General features: G+C 33.2%; 1 protein-coding gene across 1 annotated transcript; it reads left to right on the top strand.

Moving 5' to 3' along the window:
• Window positions 1–2,522: 2,522 nt before the first annotated feature.
• LOC136042895 (zinc finger and BTB domain-containing protein 44-like) lies at window positions 2,523–21,174 on the top strand (the record flags this gene model as incomplete). Its single annotated transcript, XM_065727826.1, has 4 exons — window positions 2,523–2,717; window positions 17,524–18,211; window positions 19,656–19,754; window positions 21,037–21,174. Coding segments are annotated over 4 exons (1,120 nt in total), but the record flags the coding sequence as incomplete, so codon positions are not given.
• Window positions 21,175–22,006: the final 832 nt, after the last annotated feature.

The raw sequence follows: 22,006 nt of genomic DNA, 5'->3' as shown, positions 1-22,006 counted from the left end.
TTTGACCTACTTTGTAACCCTGGTCTCAAAATTGCATATAAATTTATTGAAGCTAGGGAAACATAGAACTCCTCTCTGTTTAAAAGAAAATGGATGGACATAGGTAGGTTTTAATACACTAAAGTCCTAGGGCCATGGAAATTAAAAAAAAACAATGAAGATTAACTTGAAAATTCTGGACATAACATAAATATAACATTCACAAAGAAAAACCATTCACAAAATTTTACTTTTGTGCTCAGTTGCCAACCTGAGCAATTGCCCTAAATTTTTAAACCTTGCAAAACATTCACCAGCCAATTCTTATGACCTACACTGTTGTCTGTACATCAAAAATTCATTGAAAAGGAAGGACCACCTTACTGACATTTCTTCCTTTGTACTTATATTTAATGGGTTTAAAAGAAAGCTCCTATGGCTAAGTCAGAAGCCTAGTAAAGGACCAGGTAATCCTTTAGACAGGAAGTGCAATAGGAAGCTAGGGGCCAGTCATCCTATGCTTTTGCATGTCCTTCCTGCTTACTGACCCCAGATTTCTCTAGGTAACCTGTTAAGTTTGGGCCAATTCTGGCTGAACTTACAGAGTTACATCACTGACCTTTGTCCCAAACCAAATAAACTGCTAGTGCCAGAAATTAAACCTGTGCCCTTTGGATAAAGGATTCTCAACTTAGAGTACCAGCCACTTAGGAAGGAACACCAATGTCACCAGAGAACAAAAATTATTTGGAAAAAAGAAAATATTGAAAAAAAAAATAAAAACTCAAGTCATAGTTGCTCATTGCTGTCCCACAAACAATATGTATTTCATTAATACAAATAAATTTTTAAACAGGTATCAACAAAACTCCATCAGGGATTGTATTTACTTAAGGTACAATCAGCAATATTAATGCTTAGTTTTGTGATATTCTGGTTTTGAAATAATAAAAAAAAGAGAAATTATATGTTCTACTTGTTTTCCACAAGCCCATTTGAGAAAAATCATTTGTAACAACAATATACCCATGGTTGGCTCAGAATCTCTCTAAAATTCTTTAAACAGAAGGAATTTAAAAAAAATTATACTCATCAGCAAGAAAAATATTAACATAACTCTCTAAACTTGGCACTTTTTAAGACAATTTTTAGCAAAGCAAATGCAAAACTTTAATGGTGTCCTATGTCATCTAAAAAAAAAACATTAAAATGTGTCAAATGAATTTTGATGTAAGATCCCTCAAATACTTTCAGTTGAATCTGTGAAATGAAGGGCCAGGTATTCCTTTACATTTTATACAATATATAAAAAGAAAAACAGTTTGATTTTTTCAAAAAAGAAGAAGCTTGATGTAAAAAAATAAATGTATTTTTAACAGAAAGCAACTGACATCAATGAAATCAAATAAAACAAAAATTCACGGAGAATAAATAATATAAGCCATATATTTAACTTATAATGAGGTGGCATAGAAGATTATTTCTAGAATTAGAAAAAAACAGTGTTATGGCTTAAAGTTCTGCTAAATCAACAGGAGTTGTCTAAGGCCACAATAATTAAGAACTAAGGCCAGAGAAAAAGAAACTGATAACCAAAAATCAAGGCACCCAAAAATTTCAGGACCCTTTAGAGGGAAAAGAAGTAGAAGTAGGTACTTCAAAATACCTTCCTGGGACATATTTTAGCCTGTAGACACATCCCTGAAAGTTTCATTTTCCTAGCCTAACCTCTTTCAAAGATAGCCAAAAGTAGCTAAAGAAAAATTTTACCCCTACTGTATCTTAAAAATCTAGTTTAAATAGCAATCTCAACAAATATAGACTATATAAAAGGCTATAGGTATTGGCCTAATCATTCTAAATGTTTTCCAACTAATAATTATAGGATGGTTTAGAAACTAGGCCTGTTTGATATAATAACATTTGACTAACTCACCAATGTGATAGCTGCCTCCCTAAGAATCAACCTTTTTAATAACAAAAAAACTTTTCTTCTGACTCCTTATGAAGCTTAGCCTATGCAAGACAGGCCTAGAACACCAAAAACCCTTTAGATACTAAGGAATATGCATAATATTACTTACAGGTCACTGAAAAGCTAAGATTATTTCTATTATTTACAGTTTCCTTGTCTTTTCTCTAGACTTAACGATTTCACATGTTTATCCATTTAAAAAAATATATAGCATTGACGTCACAATCCTCAAATAATCTTTTTATTTGGGGGTTATAAAGTGCCAGCCCACGGACAAGTAATCCTGAGCGTTTGTGGGGATAATCCGACTAACCTCTGACGTCATATGTGTCTAAAAAAACGCTTGGATTAATCAGATTAGTAATCGGACAAGTAAACAAACGCACCCTTAGGGTGCGTTTGTTTACTTGTCCAATGGGATTTTTATTAATCGAGGTTTAACCCCTAAAAGATAGCAACAAATAGAGCGTGTCCGAAAGCTCAAGTATGCAGAATTAATTTCGCATCCGTCTGGAATTCTTCAAAGAATTCTCAGTTCGGACTAGAATTTCATCTGTAATTATCGCAGGGTTATAACGTCAAAAACCCCACGAAAAAATTCTACGAAATTGCAGCATTTATCTGAGGTTTTTCAGAAGAAACCAAAGAAAGATAGTGGCGATCCATATCTAAAGCATAAGGAAGATCAGAGCATAAGGAAGAAAGGTCTGTTTCCAGAGAGATTTCAAATTCCAGAAATGTGTGATAAAAAAAAACTTCCAATGTAAGTGGCTAAGAATATCGAAGTTTAAAAAAAAATCATTTTTGATCAGCAGCTTTTAGATGATTATCATTAAGGATGTAGATCTTCACCTTGCTCAGTGATCATAGAGCTTTAATTGTATGATAACTGTTAAATACAATGACCATTGACTTCTTGTTCTGTTATTCTTGAAGCAAAAAAATTAAGCTGTTTTAAACAAAGAGAAAACACAAAATTTGTCATGCCCTACTAAAAGATTATCTCTAAGTAGAGTGATAGCTGATCAGTAGTTTTTTGATAGTTGTTTAATAGAGTGATTGTTAATATTCTAGTTGAGTGACTTCTTGTTATCTCAGAAAGGGGTAAGGTTACAAAAATGAAATTTTCAGGGGTGGATCTACAGTTTAAAGTATATCCTGGGAAGGAATTCTAGAGTACCCACCTCAACTCCTCCCTCTAGAGAGCCCCAAAATTTGCCTACATGACACATTTGACAAGTTTAATAGGTTTGTCAAAATTGAAAATTTGACAAAACAACATTTTATCTTAAGTTTTAGTTATCAGCTGCTTTTTCTCTGCCTTTAGTTCTGAAAATGCAATTCCTGTTATGAGTAGAATTCTGATCCATATCAATGTTTTTTTTTCAAAATTTAGGAAATGTATTGGCATATCTTTAAAACCCTATAAATTTTGATTGAGCAAAGTTGTGAAGCTGAAAACAATTTTGTTGTTCTTCATTCAACAGAAGATCTATTTTGCAAAATTTCACTTTTATAACACATATTTTGAAAGTCATCAAAGGTCAGGGCCCTCTAGAGGGAGAAGGAGTAGAGGTAGGTACCTCAAAGTACCTTCCCAGGACATACTTTAGCCTGTAGATGCATCCCTGAAAGTTTCATTTTCCTAACATAACCCCTTTCTGAGATAGCAAGAAGTCAATCAACTAGAATTATACCAAATGATTTTCTTTCAAATAAAATTGATCTACCCAAAATAGGGTGATAATCCTGTCTTCAAGCAATCATCACATTAAAGTTGCAAACCCATTGTTAACATCACAATGCAAATAAGCTGAAATAGCAGTATAATTGACTAACTATCAGTGCAGGATTAGCATTTTAACCATGGTCTGGCTCCTTTAGAATTATGTTTGAGTAACCTGATGTGAGCTACCTCTTCTAATCAGTATAGGGCTTTAAAATAATTTCCCAGGGATCAAAAATATGGTAGCTTTTCCTTTAACTACATATCTTTAACTATATTGTGTATCAGACACACATTTATTTTTAAGCTTTTTGATCTAAAGGATTGTTTTCTTTAAACTTGGTCAACTATCAGAGACAGCACCTTACTTATTCTTGAAATTATACTAAACAAATCTGATAAATTCTAGTAAGATCCAATTTGGTGATATTTTGCTATGTACATTTATTCTATCTTTCATTTAAATTTGATACTCCTTTCACTAACTTCAGCAAATCAACAAAAAATTCTACTTTTTGTGTATAGAACCTCCTCTTCTTCCCTGTTTGACCCAAGGTCAATGAAAAAAAAACTTTAAAAGCCTTAGCCTTTTTGACATAGGGTCATAGTCTCAGAATCTCAATCAAACAGATGGATGGACAAATAGATATTGCAATGTCTGTGTTATCTATAGTTAACACATTTGATCCCAGAAAAGATTCAACAAATTTTATCATTGTCACATCAAATTTAGCATGCTGATGAACCTGATATTTGCTTTGTAGTGTACTTTTTCAAACACTGTTTATCAAAAATAAAAAGTCTTTTATTTTTGCTGTTTATTATTTTACAGAATGTTATATTTGAGTGTGGGTGTGTGCTATGATTAACAATGCTTATGACAGCAAAGGTCCTTCCATTTGTGGCTCCACAGAGTATTGAATCTCCGAACCTGAACTCCTGAGTCAACTGTCATATTTGAGATATGTGAAAAAAGGTATTTAATTTTTTTTTGGCTCCTAAAGGTGTGGTTGAAAATAGTCAGAGCTTTGGGGTGTAAATCCCCTTATTTATCCTGTTGGAAGGAGGCTAGTACTGTACTTGTAATTTTCATAGTTTCTTGTTAATCTTATAATCTGAATTTTCTGGTTTCTTTACCACTTCAATGGTATTCTATGAACCTGTTCTTGTTCTTTGTAATATGCCTTTACCATATTTGGGATATACCTGTAGGCTTCTCTTTTATACTCTACAACAGCATCCTTATTTGGATCAGGTTGCATGTAGCTTTTTCTAAATGTTGTCAAGTCTCTTAAGTCACTTATACCTGATGCTTTCCCTACTGTTTTTAGTTGGTCAAAAAAAAGTCCAAAGAAAGTTCCCATTGATAAGAGCCCAAAAGTGAGATTGAATTTGGCAAAGCTTGGAGGTTTGCCCCTTCAGTCTGTTGAAAGAAAACAGATTCATAATTGAAGCTTTGTTCATTTCAATCTTAAGAGTGACCTACATTTGTGACAATTCATTAAAGGGTTGTAAAGTGATACTTTTATTTATTCATTTGTCTTGTTTGAATTCTAAATGATTGTTTTTTAATCTTCAAATTGATATACATTCCTTACAAATTAATTAGTTGCACCACAGTTCCATTTGCAAGTTTTGAACTACTTTGTAACCCTTGGTCTCAAAATTGCACATAAATTTATTGAAGCTAGGGAACATAGAACTTCTGTCTGTTTGAAGAAAATGGATGGATGTAAGTTGGTTTAATTACACTTAAGTCCTAGGGCCATTGCAATTAAAACAAAACAACAAAGGTTAACTATAACAACAAAGGTTTAGGATCTACCACCTTATCTCGCTGGCAAATGCGATTTAAGGTAATTTTAAGGTAAAAAAATACTTGACATTACATAAGTATAGCAGTCACAAAGAAAAACCATTCACAAAATTTTACTTTTGTGCTCAGTTGCCAACCTGAACAATTGCCCTAAATTTTTAAAACCTGCAAAACATTCACCAGCCATCTCTCATGACCCACACTCTTGTCTATAAATCAACAATTCATTGAAAAGTAACAACTACCCTACTGGTATTTCTTCATTTGTACTTATGTTTGATATGTTTAAAAGAAAGCTTGTATGGCTAAGTCAGTAGGCTAGTAAAGGACCAGGTGGTCCTTTAGCCAGTAAGTACAATAGGAAGCTAGGGGCCAGCCATCCTATGCTTTTGGATGCCCTTTCTGCTCCACATTTCTTTAGGTAACCTTTTAAAGTTGGGCCAATTCTAGCTGAGCTAACAGAGTCACATCACTGATCCCTGTCACAAAACCAAATAAACTGGTAATGCCAATAATTAAACCTGTGCCCTTTGGACAAAGGATTCTCAAGCTAGAGAGCAAGCCACATAGGAAGGAACACAAATGTGACCGCAGAAAATTGTTTGAAAAAAGAAAATATTGAAAAAAAAACTCACGTCATAGTTGCTGCCCATAAACAATATGCATTTTATTTAGACAAATTAAATTTAAGACAGGTATCAACAAAACTCCATCAGGAATTGTATTTACTTAAGATACAATAAGCAATATGAAAGCTTAGTTTTGTGATAATCTAGTCTTGAAATAATACAATATAAGAAAAATTATATTTTCTAATTTTTTTTTCACAAGCTCATTTGAGACTGCAATATGCCCATGGTGCACTTATAATCTCTAAAATGCTTTAAACAGAAGGAATTGTAAAGATGATTGTTCTGATCAGTAAGAAAAATATTAACATAGCTCTCTAAACTTGGCACATTTTAAGCATTCTATTTGTTTTCCACAAGCTCATTTGAGACTGCAACATGCCCATGGTGCACTTATAATCTTTCTAAAATGCTTTAAACAGAAGGAATTGTAAAGACAATTGTTCTGATCTGCAAGAAAAATATTAACATAACTCTCTAAACTTGGCACTTTTTAGCAAAGCAAATGTAAAACAAAAGAATTCAGCTAAAAGGTGGTAAAATATATGACAAAGCTAATTGGTCTAAATAATCAAGGCTTATGAACACAACTGCCTTCTAATCTCAATTCTTTGTGTTTCTGATTCTTAGCAGGAGCTTGGTAATGGAAAATATCAGTTCTATTAGCCTACTAGATATGGTCTAGATGGTTCTGGAGAAATTTACATTTTATTTTCTCTAGAGATATATTTAATGCATAAGTGGATATGCACTATGTTACAAATCTAATGATCACCCAATTTGTATGACCACTAGATTTCAAGGGCCAGAGAAAATTCAATCCTTGAATCTAGTGATGACCTTTGATCTTGATTGCCATCATAAGAAAGTCATGGGCCTTACTTATTATTAGGCATAGGCCTACCAAAGACTATGGTGAATGCTAGATATACCAAGTGTCTGACCTAAGCTATCCAAAATCAAAGTCTTGAAAATTGTGCATGCATTATCTGTAAGAGAAAAAATTGCTCCTCCATCAGACAGAGCAAAAGAATGTACAGTACTTTAATTTGCAGTAGTAGCAAAGTGATCAGGAGCTACATGGAAGCTGTTTTCAATCTGATGGTTGATTTCTGTTTCTTCCCCTACTACTGAAGTTGCTGTTGAGTAGGGATTTGAGCTTCAAAGAACAAATGACGAAAACAGCTTTCGGACTGAGTATTTAGAATTAACCCTGCATCTGGATGCAGCATTCTTTGTGAAATAAGCTTTCGGACACGGTCATACTTGTCTGGCCACGTGTCACTTAAAACGGCGGGTGCGTTTGTTTACTTGTCCAATGGGATTTTTACTAATCGAGGTTTAACCCCTAAAAGATAGCAACAAATACTTGTCTGGCCACGTGTTACTGAAAACGGCAAGATTAATTGCGAATAATAACAACATTGGTCACGTGTAATTATTATTTTAATGCTATGTGAAGTTTTGACAAGGAAGAGGCTAGGACTTTGGGCCTGTTTCAAATTTTACAGGCAAATACAGCTTCAGCAATTATTTCAGAGCTGGGTAGCCTAATACAATTTGTGTGGCCAGAAGTTTAATTGTAAGATTTCAAATTGTGGTTGTCATTTGCCTTTTTAAGTCATTCCATTCAAGATGCTTTGGATATTTTTTATTGTGATAAATTTTCTTAATTCTCTGAAAAGGGACAATTATTTCAATTGCATAGGATAGGAAAATTTTGGTAGGCTAATTAATTCAAAGTCCTAAATTAGCCAGGGAAGTGTTTTTTTTTTTTTCACTAAAAAATCACCACGTTCTTTGAACTCCAATTATATAGCCCTGTTTTTGGCCCCCTTGATCCAGTTCCTGATTGTCATTTACACTAAATTTCACTTTTTCTGTTACCTATTTATGTTTGCACCAGTTTTACCATTGGGTAAAACTGGTACAAACAGTATTACTGGCTTTCATATAAAGTGAATATACCACTTGATGCCTTTTGTAATGCTGTTTACAAATATAATAATCGCTTCTACCGTAAGTTCAGATTTAAGCACTTTTTGACCTCTTAAAAATGACCTATATATGGGGTCATTACAAATCTGTAATAGTTTAGAAACAAATTTGGGCTATATATTTGCGCATCAGGGGGTGGGGGTAAAGTGTAGCATATATTAAATATGTAAACTAACCATTGCTTGAATTTTTTATGTGTGTGCTGTTGCACTGGTGATTTCTCTTTTCATTAAAATTTGATGTGCACAAACACATTACAAAAAAAACAGCAATGGTTAGTTTACGTATATAATATATGCTATGCTTTACCCCCACCCCCCTGATGTGCAAATATATAGCCCAAATTTGTTTCTAAACTATTACAGATTTGTAATGACTCCATTTATAGGTCATTTTTAAGAGGTGAAAAAGTGCTTAAATCTGAATTTGCAGTAGAAGAAATTATTATATTTGTAAAGAGCATATAAGAAGGCATCAAGCAGTATATTCACTTTATATGAAAGCCAGTAATACTGTTTGCACCAGTTTTACCCTTGTTTCTTGTTAATATTACTAAGGGGTCATAGTTAAGCACTAGAGAAGTCATTGTTAAATAACATGTGCTTATGTATATATAGCTTTTTGCTACTTATTCTTCTTTGGTTATATAATGCTTGATATGGTATAAGCCAAGAGAAGGACCTGTAGACCTATAGAAGAAAACCTGTTAAAAAAAGATGATTCTTTGTAATTTACATAATAATTATAGCTTTCTACATGCAGCCCTGCTCTACTTTAGCCCCAACCCTTCTAATATGGAAATCTATAGCTGAAATTACATATTTTCTATTGATTCTGCCAATATATCCCTCAACCCTTATACCTGTTAATTGAGGCAACTGTGGCAAAACAAGAACTGGAAAAACAAGTAACAGGTGGCAGAAAACATTGGAAATACATAATTTGGGCTATATGTTTGGAAATTAGGCATGCTAGAGGTGAATTTCTTGTTGTTCATATTTTGATTTACAAATAAAGTGAACTTGATGCCTTTTAGTATGTTCTTCACAAATATAATAATTGCTTATTTTGCTAGTTCAAGTTTAAGCACTTTTTGACCTTATTCAACCTAACAAATTTTGGCAGTGAAAAACATACATTATTTTGTCAAAAATGACCAAAAACACGTACCTTAATTGAAAATTTGGCATCAAAGAAGAAGAAATACAGCATAATATTGTAAAATTTATTAATCCAACTTAATTGTGGAAAATCAGTGCTCATAGATTATACAACATGTAAAAAATGGATTAATAATGAAACAGTAAGTTTGAGACCAATGTTTTAAGCTTTCTTATACCCAAAAACTATTTTAGTATACTTTGGTCATTTTCAAGAGCTCAAAAACTTGTACTTGAAGCACTTATTATGTTTGTAAAAATAAAAAAGGGCATCAAGGAGTATGTTCACTTTATTTGTAAATCAAACATATGAACAACAAAAAATTTACCAATTATTAGTATAGCTGCACAATTTTCCCCTGGGTATGTAGGCTTAGTGGAAGGTCACTTATACCTGATCATGTCCCTACTGTTTTTACTTGGTTGAAAAAAAATCCAAAGAAAGTTCCTATTGAAAAGGAAAGAGATCAAAAGTGAGATTGAATTTGTCATAGCTTGGAGGTTTGTCCCTTCAGTCTGTTTAAAGAAAACAGATTCATAATTGAAGCTTTGTTCATTTCAATCTTAGGGATAATCTACATTTGTTACACTTAATTAAATGGTTGTGAAGGGATACTTTTATTTATTTGTCTTGTTTGTTTTCTACATAATTTTTTAATCTTTAAATTGATATACATTTCTTACAAATTAATTAGTCATATCATAGTTCCACTTGCAAGTTTTGACCTACTTTGTAACCCTGGTCTCAAAATTGCATATAAATTTATTGAAGCTAGGAAACATAGAACTCCTCTCAGTTTAAAAGAAAATGGATGGACATAGGTAGGTTTTAATACACTAAAGTCCTAGGGCCATGGAAATTAAAAAAAAAACAATGAAGATTAACTTGAAAATTCTGGACATGACATAAATATAACATTCACAAAGAAAAACCATTCACAAAATTTTACTTTTGTGCTCAGTTGCCAACCTGAGCAATTGCCCTAAATTTTTAAACCTTGCAAAACATTCACCAGCCAATTCTTATGACCTACACTGTTGTCTGTACATCAAAAATTCATTGAAAAGGAAGGACCACCTTACTGACATTTCTTCCTTTGTACTTATATTTAATGAGTTTAAAAGAAAGCTCCTATGGCTAAGTCAGAAGCCTAGTAAAGGACCAGGTAATCCTTTAGACAGGAAGTGCAATAGGAAGCTAGAGGCCAGTCATCCTATGCTTTTGCATGTCCTTCCTGCTTACTGACCCCAGATTTCTCTAGGTAACCTGTTAAGTTTGGGCCAATTCTGGCTGAACTTACAGAGTTACATCACTGACCTTTGTCCCAAACCAAATAAACTGCTAATGCCAGAAATTAAACCTGTGCCCTTTGGATAAAGGATTCTCAACCTAGAGTGCCAGCCACTTAGGAAGGAACACAAATGTCACCAGAGAACAAAAATTATTTGGAAAAAAGAAAATATTGAAAAAAAAAAACTCAAGCCATAGTTGCTCATTGCTGTCCCACAAACAATATGTATTTCATTAAGACAAATAAATTTTTAAACAGGTATCAACAAAACTCCATCAGGGATTGTATTTACTTAATGTACAATCAGCAATATTAATGCTTAGTTTTGTGATATTCTGGTTTTGAAATAATAAAAAAAGAGAAATTATATGTTCTACTTGTTTTCCACAAGCCCATTTGAGAAAAATCATTTGTAACAACAATATACCCATGGTTGGCTCAGAATCTCTCTAAAATTCTTTAAACAGAAGGAATTTAAAAAAAATTATACTCATTAGCAAGAAAAATATTAACATAACTCTCTAAACTTGGCACTTTTTAAGACAATTTTTAGCAAAGCAAATGCAAAACTTTAAAGGTGTCCTATGTCATCTAAAAAAAAAACCATTAAAATGTGTCAAATGAAGGGTATTCCTTTACATTTTATACAATATATAAAAAGAAAAACAGTTCAAATTTTTTCACAAAAGAAGAAGCTTGATGTAAAAAAATAAATGTATTTTTAACAGAAAGCAACTGACATCAATGAAATCAAATAAAACAAAAATTCATGGAGAATAAATAATATAAGCCATATATTTAACCTATAATGAGGTGGCATAAAAGATTATTTCTAGAATTAGAAAAAAACAGTGTTATGGCTTAAAGTTCTGCTCAATCAACAGGAGTTGTCTAAGGCCAGAATAATTAAGAACTAAGGCCAGAGAAAAAGAAACTGATAACCAAAAAATAAGGCACCCAAAAATTTCAGGACCCTTTAGAGGGAAAAGAAGTAGAAGTAGGTACTTCAAAATACCTTCTTGGGACATACTTTAGCCTGTAGACACATCCCTGAAAGTTTCATTTTCCTAGCCTAACCTCTTTCAAAGATAGCCAAAAGTAGCTAAAGTAAAATTTTAACCCTACTGTATCTTAAAAATCCAGCTTAAATAGCAATCTTGACAATTATAGACTATATAGGCTAAAAGGCTATAGGTATTGGCCTAATCATTCTAAATGTTTTCCAACTAATAATTATAGGATGGTTTAGAAACTAGGCCTGTTTAATATAATAACATTTGACTAACTCACCAATGTGATAGCTGCCTCCCTAAGAATCAACCTTTTTAATAACAAAAAAACTTTTCTTCTGACTCCTTATGAAGCTTAGCCTATGCAAGACAGGCCTAGAACACCAAAAACCCTTTAGATACTAAGGAATATGCATAATATTACTTACAGGTCACTGAAAAGCTAAGATTATTTCTATTATTTACAGTTTCCTTGTCTTTTCTCTAGACTTAACGATTTCACATGTTTATCCATTTAAAAAAATATATAGCATTGACGTCACAATCCTCAAATAATCTTTTTATTTGGGGGTTATAAAGTGCCAGCCCACGGACAAGTAATCTTGAGCGTTTGTGGGGATAATCCGACTAACCTCTGACGTCATATGTGTCTCAAAAAACGCTTGGATTAATCAGATTAGTAATCGGACAAGTAAACAAACGCACCCAATAACAACATTGGTCACGTGTAATTATTGTTTTAATGCTATGTGAAGTTTTGACAAGGAAGAGGCTAGGACTTTGGGCCTGTTTCAAATTTTACAGGCAAATACAGCTTCAGCAATTATTTCAGAGCTGGGTAGCCTAATACAATTTGTGTGGCCAGAAGTTTAATTGTAAGATTTCATATTGTGGTTGTCATTTGCCTTTTTAAGTCATTCCATTCAAGATGCTTTGGATATTTTTTATTGTGATAAATTGTCTTAATGCTCTGAAAAGGAAAAATTATTTCAATTGCTTAGGATAGGAAAATTTTGGTAGGCTAATTAATTCAAATTTCTAAATTAGCCAGGGAAGTGTTTTTTTTTTCACTAAAAAATCACCACGTTCTTTGAACTCCAATTATATAGCCCTGTTTTTGGCCCCCTCGATCCAGTTCCTGATTGTCATTTACACTAAATTTCACTTTTTCTGTTACCTATTTATGTTTGCACCAGTTTTACCATTGGGTAAAACTGGTACAAACAGTATTACTGGCTTTCATATAAAGTGAATATACCACTTGATGCCTTTTGTAATGCTGTTTATATATATAATAATCGCTTCTACTGCAAGTTCAGATTTAAGCACTTTTTGACCTCTTAAAAATGACCTATATATGGGGTCATTACAAATCTGTAATAGTTTAGAAACAAATTTGGGCTATATATTTGCACATCAGGGGGTGGGGGTAAAGTGTAGCATATATTAAATATGTAAACTAACCATTACTTGAATTTTTTTTATGTGTGTGCTGTTGCACTGGTGATTTCTCTTTTCATTAAAATTTGATGTACACAAACACATTAAAAAAAAAACAGCAATGGTTAGTTTACGTATATAATATATGCTATGCTTTACCCCCAACCCCCTGACGTGCAAATATATAGCCCAAATTTGTTTCTAAACTATTACAGATTTGTAATGACTCCATTTATAGGTCATTTTTAAGAGGTCAAGAGGTGAAAAAGTGCTTAAATCTGAATTTGCAGTAGAAGAAATTATTATATTTGTAAAGAGCATATAAGAAGGCATCAAGTGGTATATTCACTTTATATGAAAGCCAGTAATACTGTTTGCACCAGTTTTACCCTTGTTTCTTGTTAATATTACTAAGGGGTCATAGTTAAGCACTAGAGAAGTCATTGTTAAATAACATGTGCTTATGTATATATAGCTTTTTGCTACTTATTCTTCTTTGGTTATATAATGCTTGATGTGGTATAAGCCAAGAGAAGGACCTGTAGACCTATAGAAGAAAACCTGTTAAAAAAAGATGATTCTTTGTAATTTACATAATAATTATAGCTTTCTACATGCAGCCCTGCTCTACTTTAGCCCCAACCCTCCTAATATGGAAATCTATAGCTGAAATTACATATTTTCTATTGATTCTGCCAATCTATCCCTCAACCCTTGTACCTGTTAATTGAGGCAACTGTGGCAAAACAAGAACTGGAAAAACAAGTAACAGGTGGCAGAAAACATTGGAAATATATAATTTGGGCTATATGTTTGCAAATTAGGTATGTTAGAGGTGAATTTATTGTTGTTCATATTTTGATTTACAAATAAAGTGAATATACCACTTGATGCCTTTTTGTATGTTCTTTACAAATATAATAATTGCTTATTTTGCTAGTTCAAGTTTAAGCACTTTTTGACCTTACTTAACCTAACAAATTTTGGCAGTGAAAAACATACATTATTTTGTCAAAAATGACCAAAAACACGTACCTTAATTGAAAATTTGGCATCAAAGAAGAAGAAATACAGCATAATATTGTAAAATTTATTAATCCAACTTAATTGTGGAAAATCAGTGCTCATAGATTATACAACATGTAAAAAATGGATTAATAATGAAACAGTAAGTTTGAGACCAATGTTTTAAGCTTTCTTATACCCAAAAACTATTTGAGTATACTTTGGTCATTTTCAAGAGCTCAAAAACTTGTTCTTGAAGCACTTATTATGTTTGTAAAAAATAAAAAAGGGCATCAAGGAGTATGTTCACTTTATTTGTAAATCAAACATATGAACAACAAAAAAAATACCAATTATTAGTATAGCTGCACAATTTTCCCCTGGGTATGTAGGCTTAGTGGAAGGTCACTTATACCTGATCATGTCCCTACTGTTTTTACTTGGTGGAAAAAAAATCCAAAGAAAGTTCCTATTGAAAAGGAAAGAGATCAAAAGTGAGATTGAATTTGTCATAGCTTGGAGGTTTGTCCCTTCAGTCTGTTTAAAGAAAACAGATTCATAATTGAAGCTTTGTTCATTTCAATCTTAGGGATAATCTACATTTGTTACACTTAATTAAATGGTTGTAAAGGGATACTTTTATTTATTTGTCTTGTTTGTTTTCTACATAATTTTTTAATCTTTAAATTGATATACATTTCTTACAAATTAATTAGTCATATCATAGTTCCACTTGCAAGTTTTGACCTACTTTGTAACCCTGGTCTCAAAATTGCATATAAATTTATTGAAGCTAGGAAACATAGAACTCCTCTCTGTTTAAAAGAAAATGGATGGACATAGGTAGGTTTTAATACACTAAAGTCCTAGGGCCATGGAAATTAAAAAAAAAACAATGAAGATTAACTTTAAAATTCTGGACATGACATAAATATAACATTCACAAAATTTTACTTTTGTGCTCAGTTGCCAACCTGAGCAATTGCCCTAAATTTTTAAACCTTGTAAAACATTCACCAGCAAATTCTTATGACCTACACTGTTGTCTGTAGATCAAAAATTCACTGAAAAGGAAGGACCACCTTACTGACATTTCTTCCTTTGTACTTATATTTAATGGGTTTAAAAGAAAGCTCCTATGGCTAAGTCAGAAGCCTAGTAAAGGACCAGGTAATCCTTTAGACAGGAAGTGCAATAGGAAGCTAGGGGCCAGTCATCCTATGCTTTTGCATATCCTTCCTGCTTACTGACCCCAGATTTCTCTAGGTAGCCTATTAAGTTTGGGCCAATTCTGGCTGAACTTACAGAGTTACATCACTGACCTTTGTCCCAAACCAAATAAACTGCTAATGCCAGAAATTAAACCTGTGCCCTTTGGATAAAGGATTCTCAACCTAGAGTGCCAGCCACTTAGGAAGGAACACAAATGTCACCAGAGAACAAAAATTATTTGGAAAAAAGAAAATATTGAAAAAAAAAATAATAACTCAAGTCATAGTTGCTCATTGCTGTCCCACAAACAATATGTATTTCATTAAGACAAATAAATTTTTAAACTGGTATCAACAAAACTCCATCAGGGATTGTATTAACTTAAGGTACAATCAGCAATATTAATGCTTAGTTTTGTGATATTCTGGTTTTGAAATAATAAAAAAAGAGAAATTATATGTTCTACTTGTTTTCCACAAGCCCATTTGAGAAAAATCATTTGTAACAACAATATACCCATGGTTGGCTCAGAATCTCTCTAAAATTCTTTAAACAGAAGGAATTTAAAAAAAAAATTATACTCATCAGCAAGAAAAATATTAACATAACTCTAAACTTGGCACTTTTTAAGACAATTTTTAGCAAAGCAAATGCAAAACTTTAATGGTGTCCTATGTCATCTAAAAAAAACACAATTAAAATGTGTCAAATGAATTTTGATGTAAGATGCCTCAAATACTTTCAGTTGAATCTGTGAAATGAAGGGCCAGGTATTCCTTTACATTTTATATAATATATAAAAAGAAAAACAGTTCAAATTTTTTCAAAAAAGAAGAAGCTTGATGTAAAAAAATAAATGTATTTTTAACAGAAAGCCACTGACATCAATGAAATCAAATAAAACAAAAATTCATGGAGAATAAATAATATAAGCCATATATTTAACTTATAATGAGGTGGCATAAAAGATTATTTGTAGAATTAGAAAAAAACAGTGTTATGGCTTAAAGTTCTGCTCAATCAACAGGAGTTGTCTAAGGCCAGAATAATTAAGAACTATGGCCAGAGAAAAAGAAACTGATAACCAAAAAATAAGGCACCCAAAAATTTCAGGACCCTTTAGAGGGAAAAGAAGTAGAAGTAGGTACTTCAAAATACCTTCCTGGGACATACCTGTAGACACATCCCTGAAAGTTTCATTTTCCTAGCCTAACCTCTTTCAAAGATAGCCAAAAGTAGCTAAAGTAAAATTTTACCCCTACTGTATCTTAAAAGTCTAGTTTAAATAGCAATCTCAACAAATACAGACTATATAAAAGGCTATAGGTATTGGCCTAATCATTCTAATTTTTTTCCAACTAATAATTATAGGATGGTTTAGAAACTAGGCCTGTTTGATATAATAACATTTGACTAACTCACCAATGTGATAGTTGCCTCCCTAAGAATCAACCTTTTTAATAACAAAAAAACTTTTCTTCTGACTCCTTATGAAGCTTAGCCTATGCAAGACAGGCCTAAAACACCAAAAACCCTTTAGATACTAAGGAATATGAATAATATTACTTACAGGTCACTGAAAAGCTAAGATTATTTCTATTATTTACAGTTTCCTTGTCTTTTCTCTAGACTTAACGATTTCACATGTTTATCCATTTAAAAAAATATATAGCATTGACGTCACAATCCTCAAATAATCTTTTTATTTGGGGGTTATAAAGTGCAAGCCCACGGACAAGTAATCCTGAGCGTTTGTGGGGATAATCCGACTAACCTCTGACGTCATATGCGTCTCAAAAAACGCTTGGATTAATCAGATTAGTAATCGGACAAGTAAACAAACGCACCCTTTGTGTCAGCTATCTAACTAGATAACTTTCTTCTCTGATTAGTTCAATGACCTTAAAAGTAATAACAGAGCTAAGCAGTTTTTCCGCTAAAATCTGGTGAAAAACTACTAGGTTTTTGCTTAGGAATTTCACTACAATAGCTAAAATGTAATTATGTTAAAAGGTTTTGGAAATATGGCTGGTCATCATATTATAATGGCTGGACATAGTCTAAAACTAGCAGGTCAAATCTTAGGGTCTTCAGTGGTAAATACACAAATTTAATTAGATATTGTGGATTTAATAATTTTTGCAAACTATGAAAGCATAATGTTCTATATTCATTGAGACAGAATTATTATAAAGCTAGGTATGTTTATGAATTGAAATGGGTTGTTAAAGCTTTGATAGCAAATACATGCATTGAGTTGCTATATGATTTCTGCTTTTAGAACACTTTCTTTATTTTCACCTTTAGTGGCTATAATTCTTGTGGTTCGGAATACTTATTTATATGTTTCAATCTATTTCAGCAAGTTTGTTTCACTCAAGGATTTAGTCACTATTACTGAAATGGAGCACAAAGAATTTTGTTTAACGTGGAACAACTACCTGGATGTCTTTCATGGAGCCTTTTTATCTCTATTAAACAGTGAACATTTCACAGATGTCACCCTATCATGTGACAGTCAAAGCATCAAATGTCACAGGCTTGTACTCTCATGTTGTAGTTCCTACTTTGAGACCCTACTTTTAGGGATCTCACACCCCCATCCTGTTATTATTCTAAAGGATGTGAAATTTGATGATCTGCTATCTTTGGTGAAATTTATGTATGTAGGAGAAGTGACTGTTCCACAAGCTCAAACTAGTTCATTAATAAAAGTGGCTGAAATGCTTAAAGTTAAAGGTCTTACCTATCCCAATGAGACAGTTAACCAGACACAGAAACATAGCTATCCCTCTCAAACAACTCAACCTGCTACAGAGAGAAACAGAGTTGATACAACCTTGGAAAACAACTCTTCCAGTAATCTAGAACCTCCTGTCGCATATACCTCAAATGATAAGCTGATAAACTATCCTGCTGAAACTAGTTCCTCTGCTTATGACACCGATAATGCTGCATGCAGCTCAATGGTAATTTTTTTTATTGAAGTTTACCTTATTCAAAATCAAGTGACCAAAGAATGGTTATGTATTTAATTTGTTTTCAATTTCAGGAAAGAACTATGCTAGGTTGAAGTCAAAAGGTAACATGATACTTGTTAAATATCTTGACACTAGAATCTCTCTCCCCACCTAAGAAATACCTTTGGCAGGAAATTTGTTAACTTAACGGTTAAAAAGTACAAAGCAAAGGGTCTGGTTTTGATATTAGGATATTCTTTGTTGATCTGACTATTTTTTTCTCAGAATCTGGTTTTGTTTAGTTGAAAGTACAAACGGGGATTTTACTGGAAACTATCATATTTCCCAGTAGTTTGGTAAAATGTGGAACTGTCATAGTGGTCCCAGATTTTGCCAAAAACTGCTTAATTTTTTTTCTCCTATAAGAAAATGATTGAGATGTTCAGTAATATCAAACTCCTTTGACCACTGATTTGAATATACTTATCATATGTGTATTGAGAAAAGATTTGAGATGTAAAATGTGAGGTTAGGGTCCGTATGCATTAGTTTTAAGGGGGACAAAAATTCTTTTTATGTTTTTTCCTTAGAAGATAAACTGATGTCTGCTGGAAATAAGCATTGCCAAATAGTTTCATACATGATCTGTTTAAACTTTTTGAGGAAAACAAAGAAATCCAGAACATTTGTTCAAAACAAATCCAAGATAAAATATGCCCCCTTATTACGCTCATTCATTTTTTCAATTAGGGAAATCTTGATAAGTTTGCTTTGTTAATTCCTTTAGACACTATTTTCAGTTCAGATTCCACTGTATGCTATAGTTCCCAGGGATAACCTTTTTCTAGTCCTGTTAGAAATTAACCATAAGATTTTTCTACCACATGGGTTAAAATTGCAAGGAAACGGCATTTTTAAGTCACTGTTTCCTCTTCTGTATTTAAGATGGGAACAGGGCCTTAACTGTTGTTGTTTGCAAAAGGTTCCTGGCCATGTAGTTGCTGTTTTGCGGTGGTGTCAACTCTGAATTGCTGGAGAATGGTTCTTAAACCACACCTACCATGTGATCACCATTACCATTTGGGTTTAAATTGCATCTCTCCAATACTATCTAGTCCTGATGGTTTATTGCTTGACCTTAGCACAACAGCCAGATCCATCATTATCATCAACTATGGAGCATCACAGTTCTTGCAACTAATTCGCTCTGAAGTGCAAATTAAGGTAATAATATATTTTGTGATAAAAACTGCTGTCAAAATATTTCTGTATTCTGCTGAGCAGAATGATGTAAAGTCTATAGAAATATACCTAAACTTTGTCATAAATAGTTTGACAGTCGTCTATCAACAGCCTACATGAAATAAATAATTTTGGATTGAAGAATGAATTTTTCCTTTCTCTTTATATCTTTTGATTACATTTATTTTTATTTGGATTGTTTTTTTTTCAGCAAGTCAAAGATGAATTTGCTGTAGGCGTTGACACAGGGGTGAATAGTAGTTCTAGATCATTCTTAATAGTAATATGTGACTCTGAAAACAATGTAAAGGTAATTCAGACATCAGTCTAAAACACCCTAAACATGGCATCGGATTAAAACAAAAAGTACATCATTATAATTGTAATGGCTGTAAACTCACAGTCTCCTGGATTGAACAACATGGAAAATCTCTTTTTTGCATGGTTAGCACTGATGTGTGCTCTTTTGTATCTTTCTTTTTTTTTCTTCTTCACTATTGGTGGGTACTGGAACATCGTTGAGTGCTGTTTAATGGCTCATTTGCAAGGATGCCCAAAAAAGCCGACATTTCTTTCCTGTATGCTATTTAATTATAGTTGCATCGTAGTAATAGCTTATGGCCTATGGCCAATGGCTCATGGCACATTGTGACTAAAAATTAAAAAATGTATATAAAGAAACTGGCAAGTCAGAAATTTTTTCGTTTGAAGGTGATTCATTTCTAGTAATTATTATCTAAATCAGTCTGAATATTAAAATTTTTTTTCGGGACCAAATTTAAGGATATCTTGAAAAACAGGCGGATGCCTCTAAAAATGGTTATGTTTCAAAATAAGTATTATGATCTTGCTTCAAAAAGTTTCCTAAATGGTGAATGGGAATTCACCATTAGAATCCTTAATGGAATAAACATACATGTCATAGATATTGCAGCTTTCTATGCAGTTTTTTCAGTATACTTCATTTGTATCTAGCTCTAAAAAGTTTAGACGGGTCTCGTTTGATTGACTTACTTACTTGACTTAATCCTCCTGCCAAAATGCTTCCGGCGTCTGAAGTGATGCTACATGGTGCCTCCATTTGGACCGGTCTCTGGCAAGGATGTGGACATCCTCCTGAGTATTTACCATGACCAAGAAGGCACCTGCCGTGTCCTTCCATCTAGTTGAGGGACGACCTCTTGGGCGTTTCCCGCCATGCAGCACGGGATCAAAGTCAAAAATCGTTCGTGCTGGAGTGTCGGAGGGCATGCGAAGGAGATGTCCGTACCAGCGTAGTGTTCGTTGGGCGAGTTGGAAACTCGTTTGATTGGCAACTTGAAAATAAATAGCAACTTTTATTAACTGCAGCTACTACTGCTTGCGTCTGTGACTTCTTGTAACTGCGACATCTTGCGATTCTGACTTCTTGCATATGCACCTGCTACTATGTTCCATTACAACAATGAATAAATACAGCTTTTACTACTTGCGGCTGAAACTACTTATGGCTTCCACTATTTACGTCTCTGTCACTGTTTACGACTTGGAATTGTTTTGACTGTTATTGCCATAACCTTCAACTGTGACATTTACTAATTCGGTCGTGATAGAAAAATCTTGTGGTTGTGATTGTACCTGATTGTGACCGCGATTGCGACTACTTACGACTTGCGACTGCTAGGATGAATCCTGGTTGGCAAAATGTTGCAAATGCAATTTTTCAGGAATATATTAGAGCTTTAGGTTGAAACTTTCAGGGAAAATTTAGTGGGATATACAGGTAAATTTAAAAAAAATTATGATGCATCCAAATTGTAAAAAGTGGTGTATTTTCAGGATTTTCTGCATTTTATTTTTTTTTCGTTTTGAACTCCCAGGTCTAGGTTACTCGTCAAATAATTTGTTCTAACGAACTACAAATAAAGAGCAAATCAGGCAAATAATTTTAAATGGGTTGCCACTCCCAGTCTTATGTTTCGTGAATTTTGTATTTCTTTTTTGGTTGCTTTGCAAATTGTTGCTGTTACGTGTCTTAGTACAAGTGGAAACTGTATTTTCATTTTTCTCTCAATTTAAAACATGGAGTCTATACTATATTTCTTTTATGGTGTTTTGGGGATGTGGTTTTTGATTTTTTTTATATTAACAATTAAATTGACATCAATAATAACAAGATTGACATTAATAAAAAGATGCCTGGTTAGACGCTTCTGTTTACATAGTTGGATTACTTTTTCAGTAATCGACGTCTTTTCGTCTTTCGTTTTCCTCCCGATGACATCATTTGCTCTCTCCAAAACTGCGGAAGTTGCATGCTCAGCAAGTTGGTCAGTCTCTTCGATGGTTGTGAGGGAAGGTATTTCTCTGGGATAGCTCGGAATTTTGACGATAGGCTGGTGGTATAGGCGCCTTTTTTATGGGGGTCGTGAAGTAGCTCTGTTCGGAATCTAGGGATTCTTTTCGTCTTAGCGAGTTGTTTTAGTCTTAGCTTGAGTTTGGACGTCAGGAGTGAGTGATTCGAATAAAAGTCTGCACCAGGAAAAGATCCAGTATCCATTGACTTCCAGCGTTTAAATATCA

This window comes from Artemia franciscana, unplaced genomic scaffold (genome assembly GCF_032884065.1).
Source record: "Artemia franciscana unplaced genomic scaffold, ASM3288406v1 Scaffold_2392, whole genome shotgun sequence".
Taxonomy (NCBI): Eukaryota; Metazoa; Arthropoda; class Branchiopoda; order Anostraca; family Artemiidae; genus Artemia; species Artemia franciscana.
Note: the sequence above shows the minus strand (reverse complement) of the source record. Positions and strands in the feature narration are given on the sequence as shown.